The sequence below is a fragment of the Lagopus muta genome, chromosome 13 (assembly GCF_023343835.1).
Source record: "Lagopus muta isolate bLagMut1 chromosome 13, bLagMut1 primary, whole genome shotgun sequence".
NCBI classification, from domain to species: domain Eukaryota; kingdom Metazoa; phylum Chordata; class Aves; order Galliformes; family Phasianidae; genus Lagopus; species Lagopus muta.
The window spans coordinates 16717988-16738374 of record NC_064445.1 but is presented as its reverse complement, the minus strand read 5'-3'; the positions used below and the strand labels follow the sequence as shown (position 1 = coordinate 16738374).

General features: G+C 44.1%; 1 protein-coding gene across 9 annotated transcripts in view; it reads right to left on the bottom strand.

Moving 5' to 3' along the window:
• IL1RAPL2 (interleukin 1 receptor accessory protein like 2) overlaps positions 1-20387 on the bottom strand; it is a 335478-nt gene that overhangs the window by 190365 nt on the left and 124726 nt on the right. Inside the window, exon 1 of one of the 9 annotated variants that reach the window (XM_048959242.1) lies at positions 17957-17980. The exons of the other annotated variants lie outside the window; for them this stretch is intronic. Coding sequence (XP_048815199.1) covers positions 17957-17963 — 7 coding nt within the window. The 5' untranslated portion in view covers positions 17964-17980. Of the gene's footprint in view, positions 1-17956; positions 17981-20387 lie in introns of those variants that run through there. 9 annotated transcript variants of the gene reach the window in all.

Genomic DNA, 20387 nt, shown 5'->3' with positions numbered 1-20387 from the left:
GACATTATGTGCACACAGACACTCATGAGACCGAGCATTAAGCAGACTTTCACAAGGTAACATAGATACAAACAGATGGACAGACCCTGGCTCTTAAGCTGTATCATTCCACGGGGTTTCCTGCAGCCAATCTGATCGCCTCCGAGGAAGGAAAGCTTCGCACCTGATGCATCTGTGCTGAAAGACTCCCTGCCTTTAAAATGACTTTTCTGAGTGTTACTGGAAAAAACAACATTAAGATAATGGCGAGACTGACAGGGAGAAATTCACGGGGGATACAGAATAAATGAAATCAATTAGTATTATAAATATGAGCTGAATTTCATGCTCACATGTCAATTATCCATTCTGAACTTCCGAGACCTTATCATTAACAGGTTTGTTTTGGCCAAAGCTATAAGATGAAGGAAAAACCCAACAGTGCTATTTTAAGCTTCTGCCATCGCATTGCAGTCTACCAAAAAAAAAAAGGAAGAATATTTTTATGAGCCATCAAATGGCTCAGTTAATACCAAGAGGCATTTATTGAAACAAAAACTCTGAACAAGCCTGCTTAACAGCCACTCGTGATTAAATGAAGAACAGTTCGTACCCATAGATGAAAGTGGATGAGATCTGTGTAGTATCAGCGCTGGCAGAGCCTACATTAACCGAATGCCTGGGTTTTGAGGTCAGCTGTCATTCTTTCTGAATTGCTCCCTGAACAGATCACAGAGCAGATGGAAAAGGCCAGTTTGACATGACTCTTTGACTTAATTATAGCATTACTAGGACAGCATATGGAACGTAGCATAGAATTTTATCCAATATCTTTATTTCTCACAGAGTCGGCGATTTGCTTCATTTGCTTTTAACTGATCTTCAGTATTCGCTGCATTTGAATTACTTTTACCTGTGCATTACTAGGTCAAGCTTTCTTACCAAGAGAGAGAAATCTACATAAATGTTTAAAGAATCACAGAATTTGAATTCTGTGTCAAGTACAAGATCCTTTCCAAAACATTAGTGTTTAAACCCGTTCACTGTTTTCAGCATTAATTGTGTCAGATCCCTTGAGTTACCTACGACTGCTCCGAGACAAGCAATGCCAGACTGGTCTAGTGACAAACAGGCTTTGTATGACACAGACTAACACCCCCTCTTTCCCCATGAAGAATCATCTCATGGCATATGCCTCCCCATATGCACAACACAAGCACACAGATAGCAAAAATACGTCCAGCAGGAAGAGAGGAGCAGAGGAAGGCCCTGACACCACCTGCAAGCTGACGGGCCGGCTGAGCATCTCGGCACTGCTCCACTTAGGCAGCCTCGCATGGCAGAAACCACTGCAGCCTTCCAACCTGCAAAACAACAACCTATCAACAAGAGATTTAAATTCTCAACACTGATCTTCTGCTGGAAATCTTTTACAAAACAAGAAAATCAAACTGTTGCTCTGGTTCTCAAAACATTGCAGTCATGTGGGTTTTCAACAGTTACCTGTGCCAACATCTGTTCCATGTGCAACACCAATGACCTGACTAAGGTTCAGCCAGGACGTCAGAGGATGTGCAGGTGCTGACAGAACCAAATCAGAGAACTACCTGCCATCACGGAGAGGCACACGTTACCTGGGCTGCTGCTATCACTGACATTTTTCCAAGATCCACTATTGCAGAAAGGATGCTTTGCTGCCCTGAGATGTATCGAAAACGGGAGGCATGCAAATCCAACTCCTACTTTGTCATTTTAATGCCCTCTGCCTGTTTTTCAAAAAGGAGGAAATGGGGAAAGGACAGGACTGTCAAACTGTGAGAGAAAGTGGTTCATTTCCTCTGCCCTCTCTTGAATCATTTCAGCTTATTCCTGCTGGGCACAAATGGAAAGAGGCAGCTGTTTGAAATTAGGATTGGGAAACAAATAGCAGCAATGAACAACAATGAAACAAAACAAAGTAAAATGCTGTTTCGCTATGATTTCTAAATTGAACTTTCAGAAAAAAAAATAAAAAAAGCTTTTCTTTTGAAATTTCATCATGGAATTAAAAAGAAAACCAAGGTTTTCTTCTTAAAACGATACCTCTGAACCAATTTTTCAGCAAGACGATGCCACTTTGATCACCCTTCAGCTGTAATATTGCAGACTTTCAATGCAGCAGCTTGTCCCGGAGAAGCTAAACTTTCCACCAAGAAACTCTCCTCAAAGCTGGCTACAGGCCCCCCTGTTATCTTGGATAACTTCTGCTCTCCACATTGGCTTTCTTCAAGGTAAACCCAACTCAAATTAGAAAATAAGGGCAGAAAAGGACAATACCACATAGTGCCAAAAATGTAGCAGTTCTGAAGGGTTCTCACTGCCTCAAAACCTTGAAATGCCCAATCTAAGAGGCTGATCTTCAATCTACCACACTAACAAATGGTCACCATCAAACCACATGCACTTCTAATCTCTGAAAATAACCAGAGGGTGGTTGGTGGCTCTTCATTTACTTTCTAGGCAGGAAACAGAGTATTTCACCAACTGGCAAGGAGGTACAAGCTCCCTGGAGCACTGCAGGGCTGCTGCAGGCACTCTCAAGCTCTCCTGAAGGTTTTCAGCACATGCACCTCTGAGATGCCCTGCAGGCCAGGCTGTGCTGCTCATGCAGAGATCTGGATACACAGCAAGCACAGCCCTGCTGCAAAGAGCAATCAGGATCAGGCACCCCTGGCAGGAAAATATCAAACAAGAAAGAAAATGAGGTAGCAAGCGTGGAGGAATAAAAAGGAATCAAACAGGTTTACTTGAGGATGCTCCTCACAAGGTACTTACACTTGATTCTTGCCATACTCTGCATCAACTGCATGTAAGCATGCAAGTCAGTATTTTCTCCAACCCTGCAGAAAAATTCCTCCCATATTCAAAACCACTGAAATGTCCTCTGTTGATTTTTCTTTTTGACAAAGCAGAAGTCAACTTTGCCTGTTCTAAGTTCTTCTAAGCTCTACTTGATTTTCCATAGAACCCACTTAATGCCAACACAAAGCAAGCTACAGTTCTGCCTTGAAAGCTGCTATGGCCAAAGCTAACGGTTGATTGCGGCTACCACAACAACAAACACTTCAAATTTCATCCTGTCACAAGCTGGGATTTTAGTTTTGAGACTAACACATTAGTTAGAGAGGGGATGTGGACAGGATCTCGTATCTTACGGGCTCCAGCAGGAGCAGCCTGTGGGCTCACTGCAACCACCAGGCTCTCAGGCATCACTGCAACCCCAGGAGTCCGTGACAGCAGCAGCCCCATTGCAACTCCAGTTACACGTGACCCCTTCTTGAAACTCAAGTCTCTATGCTTTCAATTTTTGAAGGTACTACTCAGAGCTGCAACTTGGATCCAGATTTAGATTAGACTTAGGCTGACACTGTCATGAGGCAAAAAAAATAGGAGAAACTGAGATATTTAAGGCTGTATTTTTTAAAAAGATTCAGGTAACCAAATGCCATTGGGAACTGTCAGACTACAAAATACAGTGCCACATGCAGTATGCTATACTCCAGCTTACACGACACCATCCTTATTCTATGCATATTTCAGCTATGTTCTTAGCATTCAGAATTAAATATTATGAAATGACTTTACTAGGTAATGCTTGTTAACAGAAAATTACAACGTTCACATCAGACTTATCAAACTTTTATATACAAAACTGAGAAGCTTATTCAATCACTGTGACATATTCTCATTTGTCTTGGAGTAATTTTACATCAGCCTGTTCACATCAAAATGGCTTTGCACGGTGACATGCGTATCTGAAAGAGGAACGCCAGACTCTTTAATGAAACACGACAGCAGTTAACCTTCACTTAGCTGCAAGCACTGCAAGCTACAAACACACCTTCAAGAAGTTATCCCACACACCACTACTCCCCAGAGGCAAATAAAACTTGAAAGAGATCTGCAATCATGCCACAAAAGCTTAAGTAAAAGGCTGCTTGTTCCTGCAGGTGCATCTCCTCAGAAAAACTAATGTATATTTCATCTAGGGTACACATAACAATTTCAAGATAACCTAAAATAATAATTATTTAGGGTTATTTAAGCAAGAAAAATATTTATACTGCTTCTATCTAACATCTAGATGATTAGAAGCCAACTGGAATTTTCAATATAATGAACTTTCAAAGCAAAATTTGAATGTTTCAACTTGATGAATTAAAAAAATAAAAAGTAAGATGTGTCCACCTAGTTTTTAAATGTTTTTTTTGATAGTCTACCTTGACACTCCAAAATACACAATTTACCTCATGCTGCATCCTTCACAGCAAGGAAGATGGGCAGTACAGGAGATAGGAGATGAGGTTATCTGCTCCATTACAACAGACAAGACATTTACATACAGCCCAAAGTAAATTCTCCTGCAAGAACTCCATTATGGATATGAAAGGCAACAATGACCCCTCTCTCAACAGAAATACGGACACGAGAGCCAAGCTCATCTCTTCAAAGCAGGGCATGGCTTGGACGAGCGGCACACAGCGGTGCCCAGCAGCAGTGCTCATGCTGCCAGCTCCCTGCAGGATCCCCTCCCAGAGGTGAGCTGGGCAGCAGTGACAGACGTGGCCAAGAGAAAGCAACTCCTGATGCCAGGGGTCCACCTGATGCACGTAAGAACAAAGACGCTGCCCTTGCAGCTCAGACCCTACATGGGTGAAAACCAGGCAAAAGAGAGGAAAGGTGCCAGTGCAGCCATATTAGCAAACATGTGACCAAGATCAACATAACATCTTCAGTGCTTATTTAAAAAGTAAATATATTTATAGGGAAAAAAAAAAAAAAAAGGTGATTACAGGGACTTAATTAGCAAATCACAGAAGAGACATTTCCTTGATGTAACATTCCCAAAGTAATGTCCTCAACTAAGAAAGGTATATTCTTAATGAGAAAAACAACATAGCTGATAGCCTCATCTTAGAAGAATCTTCTCTGGGGTAGGATGGGAGATTTGTAATAGGATCACGTTAACCACAAGTAATGGTCTTCCTGCAGACTGAAATTCCTGCCGTTAAGCTGCCCACAGACTCATTGAACTTGCTGCAGAATCCATGGATATCAAAATTCCTGGGAAAAAAATGCAAAAAGAATTCTGTAACTGTATCACTATCGTGCAGGGAGAGAACCTTATGTATAGAATTACTGGATATCAAATAATTATTTCTTGTCATACGCTTCTCTGGCTCACATTACAGCTCCACAAAGGCAACATCAGAAGCTGCAATGAGCCACACACTCCTGGAGAATTCAGAAGTGGTTTTCTAAAACCATCTCCTTCTCTTCAGATGTGACAATACATTCTACTGACTAATCTATGCATCTGGGAGAACGTAGTGAGCAGAGAACAGGATGAATAAATAAAGTAACCCTCATCTGACGAAGATGAAAACCTTTCTAGACTAAGTTTCTCAGAAAAGAAAAGCACTTCTTGTGAAGTTAGTGTAAAAATTCTCTTCTGGATCTTGTAACAGTCTCCAATGGGAACACAAAGAATCTACAACAGGATGACCTCAAGCTGATGCAGCAGTCGAAATGCCGGCCGTGCCCTGGGCTGCATCAAGAGAAGTGTGACCAGCAGTTCGAGGGAGGTGATTCTGCCCCTCTCTGCGCTGCTCTCAGACCCCACCTGCACTACTGCATCCAGTTCTGGGGCCCCCAGCACAAGAAGGACACGGAGCTGTTGGAGCAGGTCCAGAGCAGGGCCATGGAGATGATCAGAGGGTTGGAGTGCCTCTTCTACAAGGACAGGCTGAGAGCAGGGGCTCTTCAGGCTGGAGAAGGCTTCAGGGTGACGTTATAATGACCTTCCAGTGGCTGCAGGCCTACAGGAAAGCTGGGAGGGACATTCTGTAAGGGCATGTAGTGACAGGAAATGTTTTTAAACTGGAAGAAGGTAGATTTAGACTAGATATTAGCAGGAAATTCTTTACTTGAGAGTGGAAAGACGCTGGAACAGGTTGCCAGAGGGGTTGTGTATGTCTCCTCCCTGGAAGCATTCAAGGCCAGGCTGGATGGTGCTGTGAGAGATGAGGTGTAGAGGAAGGTATCCCTGCCTACAAGCAAGTGGATTGGAACCAGCTGACCTAGGCTGAATCACTATGTTCTTGCCTTTTTATTTTTTTTTTCTGCTCCCATTTAGAACTCAAGCCCATAGAAAAGGCAAATGTAACAACAAAACTCTGATAGAGAATTCTGCTTGAAGAAATATATGATTATATGCACAGAAGTGGACAACCTCTCAAGAGTGTGCCAAGGCAATCAGAATAATGCCCTGCGGAAATCAAGGATTCTCTTCCCATCTTCTTTAGAACGGGAGAAAGCAGACTAACCAATGCTGCTTTCAGAAAGACTTTTATTTTTGCCTAAGGAACCGGTGTTGCTGCATCGGTCTCTGATTTGAGGTTTTGTAGCAAAAAATTGATTTTATCTTTCTAAAACTATTACAATTTTAGTACATGGCCTACATCCATCCCGAGTTTTCCCTGGTGGGAATGAAGGACGGTCCACACATCCCAGACCTAACCCACCTGCTATCAGCAGTGTGCCACTCAGCTCTCCAGAAGCCTTTACACGTTGGTTTTCCAGCACATTTTCTTTGTCACCATCAAAGCCCCGTTCAGTGGCTGTACATAAAACTGTATTTCTTTTTTGTAAATACAGTTTTTGCTTAAGTGTCAGAAACCCTCACCCAAAACGAAGCCAGGACTTCACTTTGACAAAGCGAGCTAATACAGGGGCAACGGGGTGAGCGAAGGGAAGGCCATTAAACGTCAGGAGCAAAACTCCAGGCAGGGACTTGTGTCTGGGAGAGGCTCAATGAACGTGGAGGGGGACCCTTCAGGGGGACCTCAGGACTGTAATCAGAGCCCAACTGACAGCATCCCCATTTCAAATCCAAAACCGTCCGGGCCTGAGCTGTTGAGTTCAGATCTCCAGAGTCATTCTCACAAGTGACTGCCATGATTTAAAGTGAGTAATTTGAAGGTTGGAGATGTTCTGAAGTTAAGGAGCCACCCAGAACCCACAACTTGTGCTATATGTTGTGTTTGGAGCTAAAACTGTTCTGCACAGCAATGAGAGCTCATAGCAGGGAGGCTCGATACTGATGTGCACCTCCATAATTCTGAATCGTTCCTAAATTCCAGCTTCAGTTCAGACCCCTTCACTCATCTCAAATTACTGACAACTGGAAGATAACTCTGCCATCACTGCTTGGAAAAACTACAAGGCTTTCTACATTACTTTCCCATCATGTAAGCTGGAACACAGCAGTATATTTTACCACAACTTTTATTTCACTGTTGCAAGGTCTGACCACTAGTTTCTTAACTGTGAGATACTGAGCAATTCTCTGATCTTGTTCTTAAATACAAGTTGCACCAAGCTCTGCCAAACATCATTTGCTTAAAACTAAAGTCTACCAAGCTGCGGCTGGTTAAGAAACTTGTGGCAAAATATACTTTATAGATGAACCCTGTACTTTTTCATTTGGGGGAACAAAATTTCACATATGAGAAACAGAGAATCTGACTTAACAAAAGGAGACATTCAACTGCATCGATACACTCATCCAAAAGGTTCTGCTAATTAGAAGCAAATGATTCCTTACAAATGGAGCAACAGTTTAGTTGGGTTTGAGTAGGCAGCATGTGACTATCTGCTTTCAGCTGCAGAAAATGTGACAGACATAACAGACAGACGTTGAGTAAGAAGCCACTGCCTCCACAATGCGCTCAGGGCCAAACTTCCTCTTCCTTGCAACTACAGTGTGATTCTGAAAGACATTACAAACAGGCTGGACTTCTTTTCTCCCTGAACACAGTCATAGCCACGCTGCAACCATTCTGACAGGACATCAAATGTGGTTCTGTGGAGGAGGAGGACCTCCATTGGACCCCTGCACTTGGACCAAACTAAAGGAAAAAAAGAAACAGATTTTAACCTTGATACTACAAAACTGTTTTCACATCGTCACAAGAGTGAGTTCTGAATTATTCTGAATTATTTCAGACTATTTATCTTATGCTCAGGAGTTCTTTTTGATGCCTTGAACTACAGGGAAAAACCCAATTTCCCTTCCCTCGCACATGCACATCATACCTTCTAAACCACATTTGGTCCAGCTAACATGTAGGTGGCTGAAATACCATAAGGATGGCAAACGTATCAACTGCTACTGGGTTCTGCTCTGACATCGACTGCTTACTAGGGTTCTATTTTTCACAATAACACTTTTAATACCTTTATATTCGTGACCTTCTCAGAGGTCAAGCTAACTATTTCAGACCAAAACAGTTTTCAGGTAATTATACCTCACTGGGGACCATTCCTAGCATAAATTTCAGGTATCCAAGTGTCTGTCAATATCTGATCTTTAATAAAAATGAACTCTTGACGTGCTCTGAAATCTGTACTGGAAAATACACTGATAGTGGAACAAATGGGAAAGAAATTCCATAATCTCCAAGGCTTCAAGAATACAAAAAGAAGAAAGTCAGTTTTAAGAGAAATTCAACTGAAAAGTCCTTGAAAATTTAGGAATTGCAATAGAGAAATACAAAACTACTTTCATGAATAAAATATGTTTTAAATGAATGCTCCAGAGTCACCTAATTTTGTATGAAGCCTTTAGGATGCTATAACAACACTGTTTTGCTTGCTGCTCTACCATCAAAATAAGTAAACAAATAAATAAAAACTTGCTAACACCCACACGGCAATTCATAAAGCTCCAGGTGATCATCACTGGCTCCCCTCTGATCCTCACTAAATGCTCAGTGTGTTAGACACAGACTGTTTTTTCCTGCCTATTATCAAGTAAAAAGCGCAGTTATTTGTTATCGTTAAAGCCCTGACAGAGATGCTCTAAGAGACTCATTTCTGTTGATGGAAGCCAATTCGTTGGGAAGGGGAAAATCTGGGCTCTTCAAGTTCATTGAGAAAGATAAGCAGGCATCTCTATCTCTCTACTTGGTGTACTTAGAAAATGAGTTCATCAGTCCAGCACGTATAATTAGGTTTTTGTGTGAGTAGGGAAGCAAAACAGAGTAGCAAGGATAGGAAGCCAGAAGCTTTGTAAAATACACTGCAGCTCTTTGTCAGCTGGTGCTGCTGTGTGCTGAGCCCACTGCTGTCACCTCCCCAGGACACGCAGATCTGCACAGCATCATTTTCTGTCTGCCAGTCTGTCACTCAGGCCACATTAAATAAAGAAGCAAAAAACACAACAAGAACAAAGATCAGCCTATGATTGAAAAACCAACAACTTCCCAAATCAGATGCGACTGTGACCCAAATCAGGAGGGGAAGAAACAATAATTCATCCTGGCATGCTAATTAATTATCACATAGATTGCTTATTGATTTTCTTGTGCTCACTCTGACACCTTATGAAGTACACTCATTTTACAGAAACCTCTCACAGATCAGCAGCAACTGCAAACACACAGCGGCTCAGGTCTGCACTCTGGAGATGGGAAAGGCCACGACAGATCCATGCCCAGCAACGAACCTCAGCATCAGGACACCATCCCCAGACCAACACACGAGGTCTCTGTTTTTTATTAATGGTCTCCCTGTGAAATAAACCAGTTCTTCTAATGAAAGCTGCCAAATTCCCAAAGTCACCCCTAAAACACTTCAGCTTCCTGCCTAAGACAATAGACTCCATTCCCAGAGAAGTTACCTAAGAGGACATTTTCTAATTATAGAATTAATTACTGCCACAGAATAAACAGTGAAAGCATGTCAAGCTGGAGGTAATGATTTGTACAATTAGCTCTTTCATATCAAATAAAGACTTTTAGCAATTTTTGCCCTGGGAATTCATAATATTAAGAAGTCCAACTGTCATCACCCCTGGAATTCAAAGTCACAGGCTCACAGAATCCTTCAGGTTGGAAAAGACCTTTAGGATCACCAAGACCAACCATTAAAATAGGAAACTTGACAGCATTGCACGGTCTGGATTGCTGTCTTCCTGCAGCACAGGCACTCAGAAAGCGATGTGGCCCTCGGGTAACAGGCCTGGGGTGATTCCATGCAGTACAACAATTCACAGGAGAAGCCTGGGCAGCGCTGAGCAGCAGGGTGTGCCATGGGCCGCCAAAAATATTGTTTTCCCAGTAAGAGGGAACTGCAGAAGGCTGTTTCTCATCCTGGATAAGCAGTCAATGGTCTCACGCCTCTGGAACAGCCAAATGAAAAGTGTTTGTACCTTACGTCCCAAACAGAATGAACACATGCCATTTAAGTTGTTGATTTTCACTGGCATGCTCTAGGTACCAGGGAAGCTTCCTAACTGCAAAGGTTTCAGTCAGTTTTGCTAGACTTTGTCCAGGTAGCAAACCAGTGCATGGTGATAAAGAAACCTGCTGTTCTTAAGATACATATTTGTGTGTAGCCAAACTGTCACAGTCACCAAGTAAAACCCTCACAGACAGCACCTCGTTTGCTTGTGAGGAGCAAAGGTCTTGTTTCCACTTATTTACGCAGCCAGTACAATTGTCATTACAAGGATGAAAGCAGCCTCTGAAGATTTCCTCCTGGTGAGAGACCTGCCAAAGAAGGAGCAGAGCAGGAGGGACTTTGGAAAGGAGCTAGCATATGAGAGGGACTAATTTGGTGGCCGAAAGCAAACACGAGAGAGCCAGCAAAAGCACTTCAGAAGTTGCATACCTCTGAGCATGGAACTCGCGCTGGATTCAGCCACAGTTCAACACAACAGAACATAAAATCGCGATTAGTCCTTTCCCGCAGCCTCCCCACCAAGGCTGCCAGCACCCTGTGCTGAACCACCCTCCAAACACTTTGGGCTCCCCTGAAAACATGCAGAGTCAGGGCCGGTGGGAATTTGGCCCATTCAGCCATTTGCTGATGTCCCTGAGCCACAAAACACATGGAATGAAACAATCTTACTCTGTACAAATGAATCAGCCACACAGATCTATGCGAATTCCTGAAGTCATTTCTGACTTCAGGTTACCTTTGACAACCTTCTCGTCTCTGACATTCCAGAGCTGCCTGCTGCAGGAAGGACATCTCAGCTTTGAATGGCTCAGTGAGACACACTGGTTGCTGATGCAACATTGCTCCCTAAGGCTTACTGAGCACCATGGTACTGAGCACAATGACTATTATTTACACATCTATCTTTTGACACTGATGCAATGGTATTTGTAATGAGCACAATTTTTCTAAAAAAGGTTCCTTTTGTCAGAAAAAAAAAAACAACAAAAAAACCCTCATTAGTCAAAGAAACAAATTGTTCTCAGACCAGCACATGTAACAGATCCTGCCTGCTTCAGGATTTATTTCTTGTGGTTGGACTCCACTGTGCTCCAGAAGAAGCAGATTTGAATCAAAACTTGACATGTGGCTAATGCATACATAAGCCCACTCTGCTTAGCATTCACCCAAAGCCCTGGGAACAAGTTTACCCTTAAATCCGCTCTCTATTGGCCACACCTGGCATTCATCTCAATAAAATTCTAATTATCTCTGACACGGCTTCTCCCTTGCCACACTGAGGCAACAGACTCCAAAGTTATTGGGAACAGAGAGACGTGCATAAACAAGAGGACTGCATTATCTCCCTAAGAAAACAGGCTAAAACTAATTGAAGATACACAAGCTTGTGAGGCATTCTGCAGAGCAGTGGAGCAGGCAGCCAAACACATGTTGCCCAAAAGCTGGGTGTCTCACGTGAAGCACTGATGGAGAGCACACGATTTTCAGTCCCAAAGTCCTCAGCAAGAACCTCCCAGAAGGTGAAAACCACAGATGAGCTCTGGTCTCACAGCACGCAGGCCACCAAGGAGCCAGGCACCAGGCAGGTGGTGGCTGAGTGGTGCCAGCTGGGCTGCAGTGTGCTGAGCTGCTGTGTGGAGCCTGCAACAGCACGACAGCCCAGGGCCTGCCAGCAGCACAGCCCTCCTCACACCTCCCACAAATGGCTCTTCAAGGACGGAAGAATTGAATTAATTACTCCAAATTATGGCTTGGGCTGGAAGGGACCTCAAAGATCACCCCGTTCCAGCCCCCTGCCATGGGGCTGCCAGCCACTGACTCAGGCCCCAGCTCAGGGCCCAGACCGCCCAGCCAGGCCTGAGGCACCTCAGGGATGGGCAGTCACAGCTCCTCACAGCTCTGGCAGCAGTACCAAGGCCCTACCAACCTCTCAGCAAAGAATTTACCACTGACATCTAATCTAAATCCCTCCTTTCTTAGTTTAAAGTCGCGTCCCCTTGAGCTATCTCTATCTACCCATGTAAAAAGATGGACAGCTGCATCAAACGAGCAGTTCTGCCTCTGACAAGTAATGAAGATTGGAGTGTGCTTTCCCAGTTTAAGAGGAAAGCATAAGTAATCTACTTAAGCGGAAATCAATTTTAGGTGTTCCTTTATTGCACTTTATGGTCTGTGAAGTTCCTTTCTTTTCATTCTGTTACATGAACAGTATGCCATTCCTAAACTGTCGATAGATTTTCCTTTAGAAAAGTAGTGAAGGGCTTAACTTTCAAATACAAATTACTCCTTGGGAATCCTTAGCTGTTATTCAAGTACTTTAATTCAAAGAGTTCTATTTCTCATTGAAAAAAACTTTAAGTGACACTAATCGGACCCCGCTATTTTTATTAAGAATGTACAACAATGCTAATCTGGTGTGACTAGACTGAGTATTAAGGGCTTCTTCTCCCTAAAGTGGGATTTAATAGTAAAAAATTAACTTTCTTTCATAATCTGCTTATGGGTACTGCAACTGGAGAAGATTAGCTTCCCCATTCTCTTTCCTGATCCACTGTACAGACATGCACATGCTAAAAATGTAACAATGCGTGTTTGTGAGCTCACAGGAATCTGTTTTGGAGGGCTTTCTAAAAAGGCATCAGGCCTTACCAGATAGCACAGGCTCTGTGATAATCCATGCACAAGCCTCAGCAGTTATGCAAGCATACAACAGCTGGCCATTTCCCGACACTTCACATTTCGAAGATCCAGAAATACATGTAAGCAGCAGATGTCGTTTGTTTGAAGAGCGCCTTGCACAGGCAGGCTGCACATCTGGCCGCAGTCCACGATGGTTTCAGCAGAGGAAGCAGCAAGACTGGTAGGTCACTGCTTCCATAGGAGGCTGATAAATCGGTGCACTGAATTAACCCCAGCTCTCACTTCATCAGTGACTAAAGCACTACAAGTAGTGAACTTTACCAGACGTTCAATACAAAGGGCAATTCAAGCATATCCAAGAGCCTGCAGGAGCCCAGCTACAAAGCACTGAATTAGGTGTGAAATACCTATATTCATCTTAATTGGCTGTTGTTGCTGAAGTATAATCAGAATCCTACAGTACCATCCACTCTAATCAGAAATAGGGCAATGAAATTCAACTCCCTTCACTGTTTTATTTTGATGTGTAGAAGGTAAGAAGCAGGCAACAGATCTCGTATCATGTCTGCAGGAACCATCTTTTCCATTCTCCTCTTACAAGATGCTCTGATGCTTCCTTTTATTTCCCCTGCCTTTCTTGTGCAGCTTGGAGCCAGCCGCCAGCACAGAGTGATGCACTGACACCAGTCACACAGCCCATCCTGAGTGGCACTGGGGAGCCAGGTGTGCTGACAGCACACAGATGGGAGCAGAGAAATCTCGGTCCTTGACACACAGCCTGACCTCCCAGGAACCCAAGATCTGTACCAAGAAACCATTCAGAAAGCTGGAAATAGCGTTTCTTCAAGTCTCTTTCCTGATCCATGCTAAAGGATGTTGCATCCCCTAATATGGTGGATGCTCCATCCTTGGTGACATTCAAGGTCAGGCTGGACTGGGCTCTGAGCACCTGATGGAACTGCAGGTGTCCCTGCTCACTGAACTACACGGCCTTTAAGTTTCCCTTCCAGCACAAATGATCTATGATCTAATCACAGCACTGCACACCTGTAGGTCAGTGGGATCCCCACCCCTTCCTTCTTTTCACATTCTCCCTTTCTGTATCTTGACACAGCTTTCTCCAGGGAAAACCAACCCAGCTCAGCCCCCCCGAGCAGGGCCCAGACACAGAGCCATGGGATGCTAAACGAGCTGCTGGGCCCCAACCCACAGCAGCTCAGGTGAAGCAGCTGGCAAATTCCCTCCCACTTCACCTGAAACCAAGTTTTGTCTCCACACCTTGGGCTTTACGGGCTTTTCCTCCCACAGTTAATTACAAACTTTTCAGCTTTTTGTCCAGCTTTGCAATGCATTTCATTAACAGAAAGCATTTCAGAGAAAAGAGCTACTGAGCTTACAACAAACAAGATTTCAGATCACTGCATTAACACTGACAGCTTTACAACAGTAACCACATCAGGTACAGCACAGGATACTTTTCTGTGCAGCTAATACAGCATAATACCATGATATTACCACAAAATCTAATACAGGTTTCTAGGAAAAAAACAACAAAAAAACAAACCTACAACAAAACAAACCTAATTAACTTCATCTAAAGAGGGAAAATGTTACTGTGTCTGAAACAACAGTGCCATGCCTGAGGGACAGTAGGAAGCTAGGACCCCCACCTACCCGCTGGCACAGCCCCCATGGCATGGTGCTCTCCCCTCCACCAGCAGGAGTTGATGGCTGGAGCCTCAGAAGTGGGGTGACAAGCACTGCAGGCATGCTTTGTTGCAGTTTTCAGAACTTCATTCAGCTCTAGTTTCTATTACCAAAATGGATGAAGCGTTTCTTCACTCCCAGATGCCCCCCCTGATGTAACACTGCTCCAGTTTGCTATGAACAGATCACAGTCTCAATCTTACAATCACAATCACAGAATTGCCCAGGTTGGAAAAGATCTTCAAGATCCTCAAGTCCAACTGCAACCTGACCATACAAACTCCAACAGCCCTCTGCTAAATCACGTCCCTGAGCACCACATCCAAATGGTTTTTAAACACATCCAGGGATGGTGACTCAACCACCTCCCTGGGCAGCCTATTGCAGTGCTTAACAACCCTTTCTGTAAAGAACTTTGTGCCGATATCCAACCTGAACTTCTCTTGGCGCAGCTTGTGGCCATTTCCCCTCATCCTGTCACCTGTCACCAGTGAGAAGAGACCAGCCCTGCTCTTCTGTAAGCACCTTTCAGGTACTGGAAGAGAGCAGTAAGGTCTCCCCTCAGCCTCCTCCTCTTCCCCAGACTGAACAGCCCCAGTTCCTTCAGTCTCTCCTCATAGGACACATCCTCCAGGCCCTTCCCCAGCCTTGCTGCCCTTCTCTGGACCTGCTGCAGCACCTCCATTCCTTTCTGTACTGAGGTGCCCCAAACTGAGCACAGCACTGGAGGTGAGGCCTCACCAGTGCCGAGTGCAGGGCAGGATGACTTCCCTGGTCCTGCTCACCACAGCATTCCTGATCCAAGCCAGGATGCCATTGGCCTTCTTGGCCACCTGGGCACACTGCTGGCTCATCTTCAGCCCACTGCCCATCAGCACACCAAGGTCCCTTTCCATCAGACAGCTTCCAGCCACTCCTCCCCAAGCCTGTAGGATTGCCTGGGGTTGTTGTGACCAAAATGCAGGGCCTGACACTTGGCTCTATTGAAACTCACACAGTTAGTCTCAGCCCATTGATCCAGTCTATCTAGGTCCATCTGTAATGCCTTTTTCCCCTCAGGCAGATCAACACTCCTTCCCAGCTTGGTGTTGTCTGCAGACTTATTGAGCATGCATTCAATCCCCTCGTCAGGATCATTGATAAAGATGTTAAATACAAGCGACCCCAGTACTGAGCCCTGGGGGACTCGGTATTGCCCTTCTCTAACAGTTAGGCTGGTAGTTGACACATCTGGTGCCCAAACTGAGGACTACATTCCTGCTCACACTCTCCACATTTAAGGCAAACACTGGTTCAAAGCCTGACCTGGCCCTCAGCCTGCTGCCACTGGAGCCCAGGATGAAAGCTGCGTTCACAGAGCGCCAGCATTCCATGTAAGCAGGGCAGGGCATCCATCTCACCTCAGCAAGAACTGCAGGACAACACTTGCTTTGGTAGGAGACAAGCTAGAAAGCACATGACACACTGATACACGCTTTATCTTATTCTTGCAGTATTATTTTTGACTAATACAGGGTGACAGTCTCTAATATGATCAGTCTTTCATACCTCACTAACACTAATTCAAGGCAATCAACACTAACTCACAACACTAATTCAAAGCAATCCTCATGTGCCAGGGTGGGGGAAAAGCGCTGCTGTGGCAATGAGTCCAGCCAGGTGCCTTTCAGCCGACCTTCTGAGGACAGGATTCAGGTCTGGCAGTAATTCTCTAACAGTCAGGTATTATCTCCCAAGATAAATGAATACACAGACAGATCAAGATACCTCTTGTTTTCGGTGCTCTTTTTTTTGTTTTGTTTTTGCTTTTTTGGTTGTTTTTTTGTTGTTGTTGTTGTTTTTTCTTGTGCCAGATAAATACATCAAGAGTCTTTAATAACTCTGAGGCTGTTTTTGAACTTGAAATTACTTCCCTAATTTTCTCAGTATCTTCCCACCACCAGTGCAGAACGGACGGGCCGTCCCTTCTCAAATGACATTTCAGTGCTCACATATTCAAACTCTGCCACTTAACCACATTCCATTTTGGGACACGTTCAATAGGTTCTCACCAAGACGAGCTCTACGATGTTCTCAGAGCTGCTGCTCTCCCAGCACAGACCTCTGCCCACTTCATTGCGAGGTGCACGCTTATTCCCAGATGACTCCTACACGTCACAAACCTGACCTCAGCACTGGTTTAAAACATGTGAATCCAGTTTACCGTGCCAACTTGCCTTTGCATCAACTTCTATTTACGCTTCAATGATCAAACAAACTTAATCAGAAGTTTTTATTTAACTTTGCTGAGCAACTGAAGGGCAGCGGGACAGGAAGGAATCCCTGCAGAATACTGCAGCTGATTGCTACTCCCCATTAACTTTTGGTCTGTTCTGAGAAAAGCAAAACGTGTATTTCTTTAGTAAGTCATTTCATACAGCCACTGATCCGTAACATACTTCTCCATTAATAGGAAGAACATATTTAACAAGAATTTTTAATTTTAACTTGCAAACTAAGCATGGCAAAGGATCCTTCAACTCAGGACATCCCATTGGCAAAGACAGATGTCACACTGTATTGAATACACCGAAGCAAGATTTCAATATTTCAGTGTGGTTTCATTAGAGAAGGATCACTGCTAATCCTGGCAGCACACAGCACACCGGAATCATAAGCTCGAGAATGTAGCATTTCATATTTCTAGCATCAAAAGAATTACCTTGCATTAATATATTGTGTAGATAGAAAATGTAATCATAATAGCAATATCTTTCCTATTTTTTATTTTATGTCGTAGCAAAGAAAATAGAAAAAACAACCTCCAAATACTGATTATCCTCACACCTTGTTCTCAGCCTGGGAAAAGGATAAATGCTAATTAGTGATGAGATTGACATTACTGAAGTAACAGGACACTTTGCTTCTGCAGATTATAAAGCATCACTTCATTTTTTTTTCATAATAAGACCTTTGCTGCATGAACAGAATCTTATATTTAAAATATAAACTGAAGGAAATGTGTACTGACTGTAACAATTCAAGGTTCAACTCAAACCCTATGTTGGTCTGCTCTAGCCTACAAGAAAATGTAGAAACACAACATTTATAGCCACTCATGCAACATCCAAGTCAGTCTGCAAAGCCTCAAGTCCAACTGCAGCAACAGCTGATGTATGTCTCCTGCTGCAGAGAGCAGCTGTAACTGACCTTACCAAGGCACTATGCATTTGTGCCTTATTTGAGAGCTGCAAATCACAGCCATGTTTGCATTTCTCTCCAGGGAACAAAATCATACACCTACTGCATTTACCTACCAAATACGTAATGCTCTGACAGTAGGGAAAGAGCCCTTCCTCTTGCTTACCAGACATTTAGTGCAGACCACATGGCCGGGATCATTGATTTCTTTGTATTTGCAGCAATCAGCTAAACACAGTGCCCAGGTTATACCACTTCTCTGTGCATGTGGTTTCCACTCTGTAATCTGCCAGCTCACTTCACTCAAGGTCGGCCTCGTTCTGGAGCTTCCTTCTACACTCTGTGTGTCAACGCCTTCATCTGTATTGCGCCTCTTGAGTTCCTTCTGCTGGGCAGACCTCACCTGCACTTCCATGCCTTGGTCTTGCAGGTCTATGCACGCCATTTAAAAGTTCTTCCACGAATTTAACAGACTGTGAGTCAAGGAAGAAGATGAGCGGGAGCTGCAGATGACTGATCAGACAGAGGATGGCAGCCAGCATAATGGAACTAATGTTTTTATTCTGAGAGCACACAGAAGTGCCATGCAGGCACAGCCCAGCTGTGCTAGATGCTACGCAGCTGGGAAATTGGATGCATAATCGTTCCTGTAGCAGGATTTAATTCTATCCTGAAGACCTTTAGAACAGGTGTGGATGAGGACAGGAGGGAGGAAGAAGGAGAGGTGCAGAGAATGAACTAAGGCAGGAAAGCAGCACGTGAAGGTGATCTCACAAGCCTCCAAATCCAACACTTGTCTCCAGGCCCCCCGCTATGCGCTCGGGGACATCTTGTAGAAACTGAAGATGCTGAGTTTTCTTCAATTAACCACAAAAAGCCAGGACACGCTTCCTCAGAAGAGCCTTTCAGTGACACGCCTGGGAACTAGCAGTCCCATGCTCATGTCTCCTGAGTCTTTTTGTTCCCCCTGCAAAGTGAAGAGCTGGAGTGAGGAGGTTCCAAGGGAAAAGCCTCTTGTCCATACAACTGCTTGCCCGCGGCAAAGGAGGCCATGCAGCATGACTGCCCGTGACAGCCCAAGGAGCAAAGGAGAGAGCGTAAACCAGTAGGGAAAAATGCCTTAAAATCAGGCACTAAGCATAAAAGCTTACATAGGAAAAAAAAGCTGAGACTGTCTGGGCATGTTCCTTCACCGTAAATTAACAATGAAATATTGAATGTTCTGAAAAGCAACAAGAAGTTTTTAGTCTTGAATTGATTTAACTGAATGTAACAACACATTAGTCATTCAAACTCCCACTCTCAGAAATGTTTTTTTTTCACCCTCTGCAATGAGGTAATGATAGAAAGATCCATTATTTGGATTTGTGCAGTTTCGCCTATTTGTCAATTTTATTTGTCAACTCTAACAAGCAGGCTCATGGGACAACCCTTTGGATACTCCCAAACATTTGGTCTCTTTACAGAAGAGTTTTCTGGTGGCATCATGAAATGAAGATGGCCATCAGTTGGGCAACTCCAGCTTCAGAAGATGGCTGGTTTCCCCCTGTTGCCCGGGGGACCTCAGACAGAGTAACTGCATAAACAGGGCAGAGAACCCCAGTATTCTGGGTATGGACTGCTGCACGACAAGCAGCTAAAGACAGGTGTGGGATGTTTAGGAACAGACTTTTGTTCCTAACAACAAGCAGCATGCACCCATAATTTCTGGACGAGAACTTCCACTCCTTGGAAAAGCACAAAACAAACCTCCTGGGAAACACACACACACGCCATGACAAGAAATGTCAGGTACAAAGCCCACTCCTTACCAAGACTGAGGAAGCAGCATTAAATTAAGGATTTAATTTCCCATCTTAGAAGCCTGGAAACATGAAGTCTTCCAAAAGACCAGACAGACCGGCCTCTTGCATCATTTCTAGAAGGCTTGTCATTTCTCTGACGAGAAGACGCTGTCTTTGGAAAGACTTGCTGAAACAAGCCAGGAGATGAGCAACTGACAGAAAGCCATGGTGAGAATTCCTGCCCGTCTGGAAGTCATTGCACAGAACTCAACCCATTGTAACATCTTACAGCTTACAGAAGGCAGCAGAAGGCAAAGTATGCCAGGTCTGGGCCCTCGTATTGGAAGCGGCTCTTGGCAGCTCCTCCTCGGGGCTGGGAGGGCTCCTGGTGAAGCCCGGTTTGCTGTGGTATAGGGGCAGCTCCCTGGGCACAGCAGAAGGGTCGAGCATCGCAAGCCCTAAATGCAGGTGGCTTTGCCAGGTGCAAGGAAGAAGTCTCCAGCACTGGCAGTTGATCAAAAGGTGTCCTGCAGTGCAAGCTCGCAGCCAGAGGTGCCTCCAAAAAATTCACTGCGCATCTCCCAAAGTCTGTCAGCCCCCGAGTGCTTACAGCACGTGGTACGTATTGTTAACAGAATAAAATACAATGGCATTTTTACAACACATGTATTTACAAATATTTGTTTTACCATTGTGGAAATAGTGTTTCCAATCATCACCATTACAATCGTAAAATCAGCCTTTAAGGAAGATCCATAACAGATTTATTTCCTTAAGTTAACGCTTCTCTGTACAGGCTGGTGCTGCTTCGTT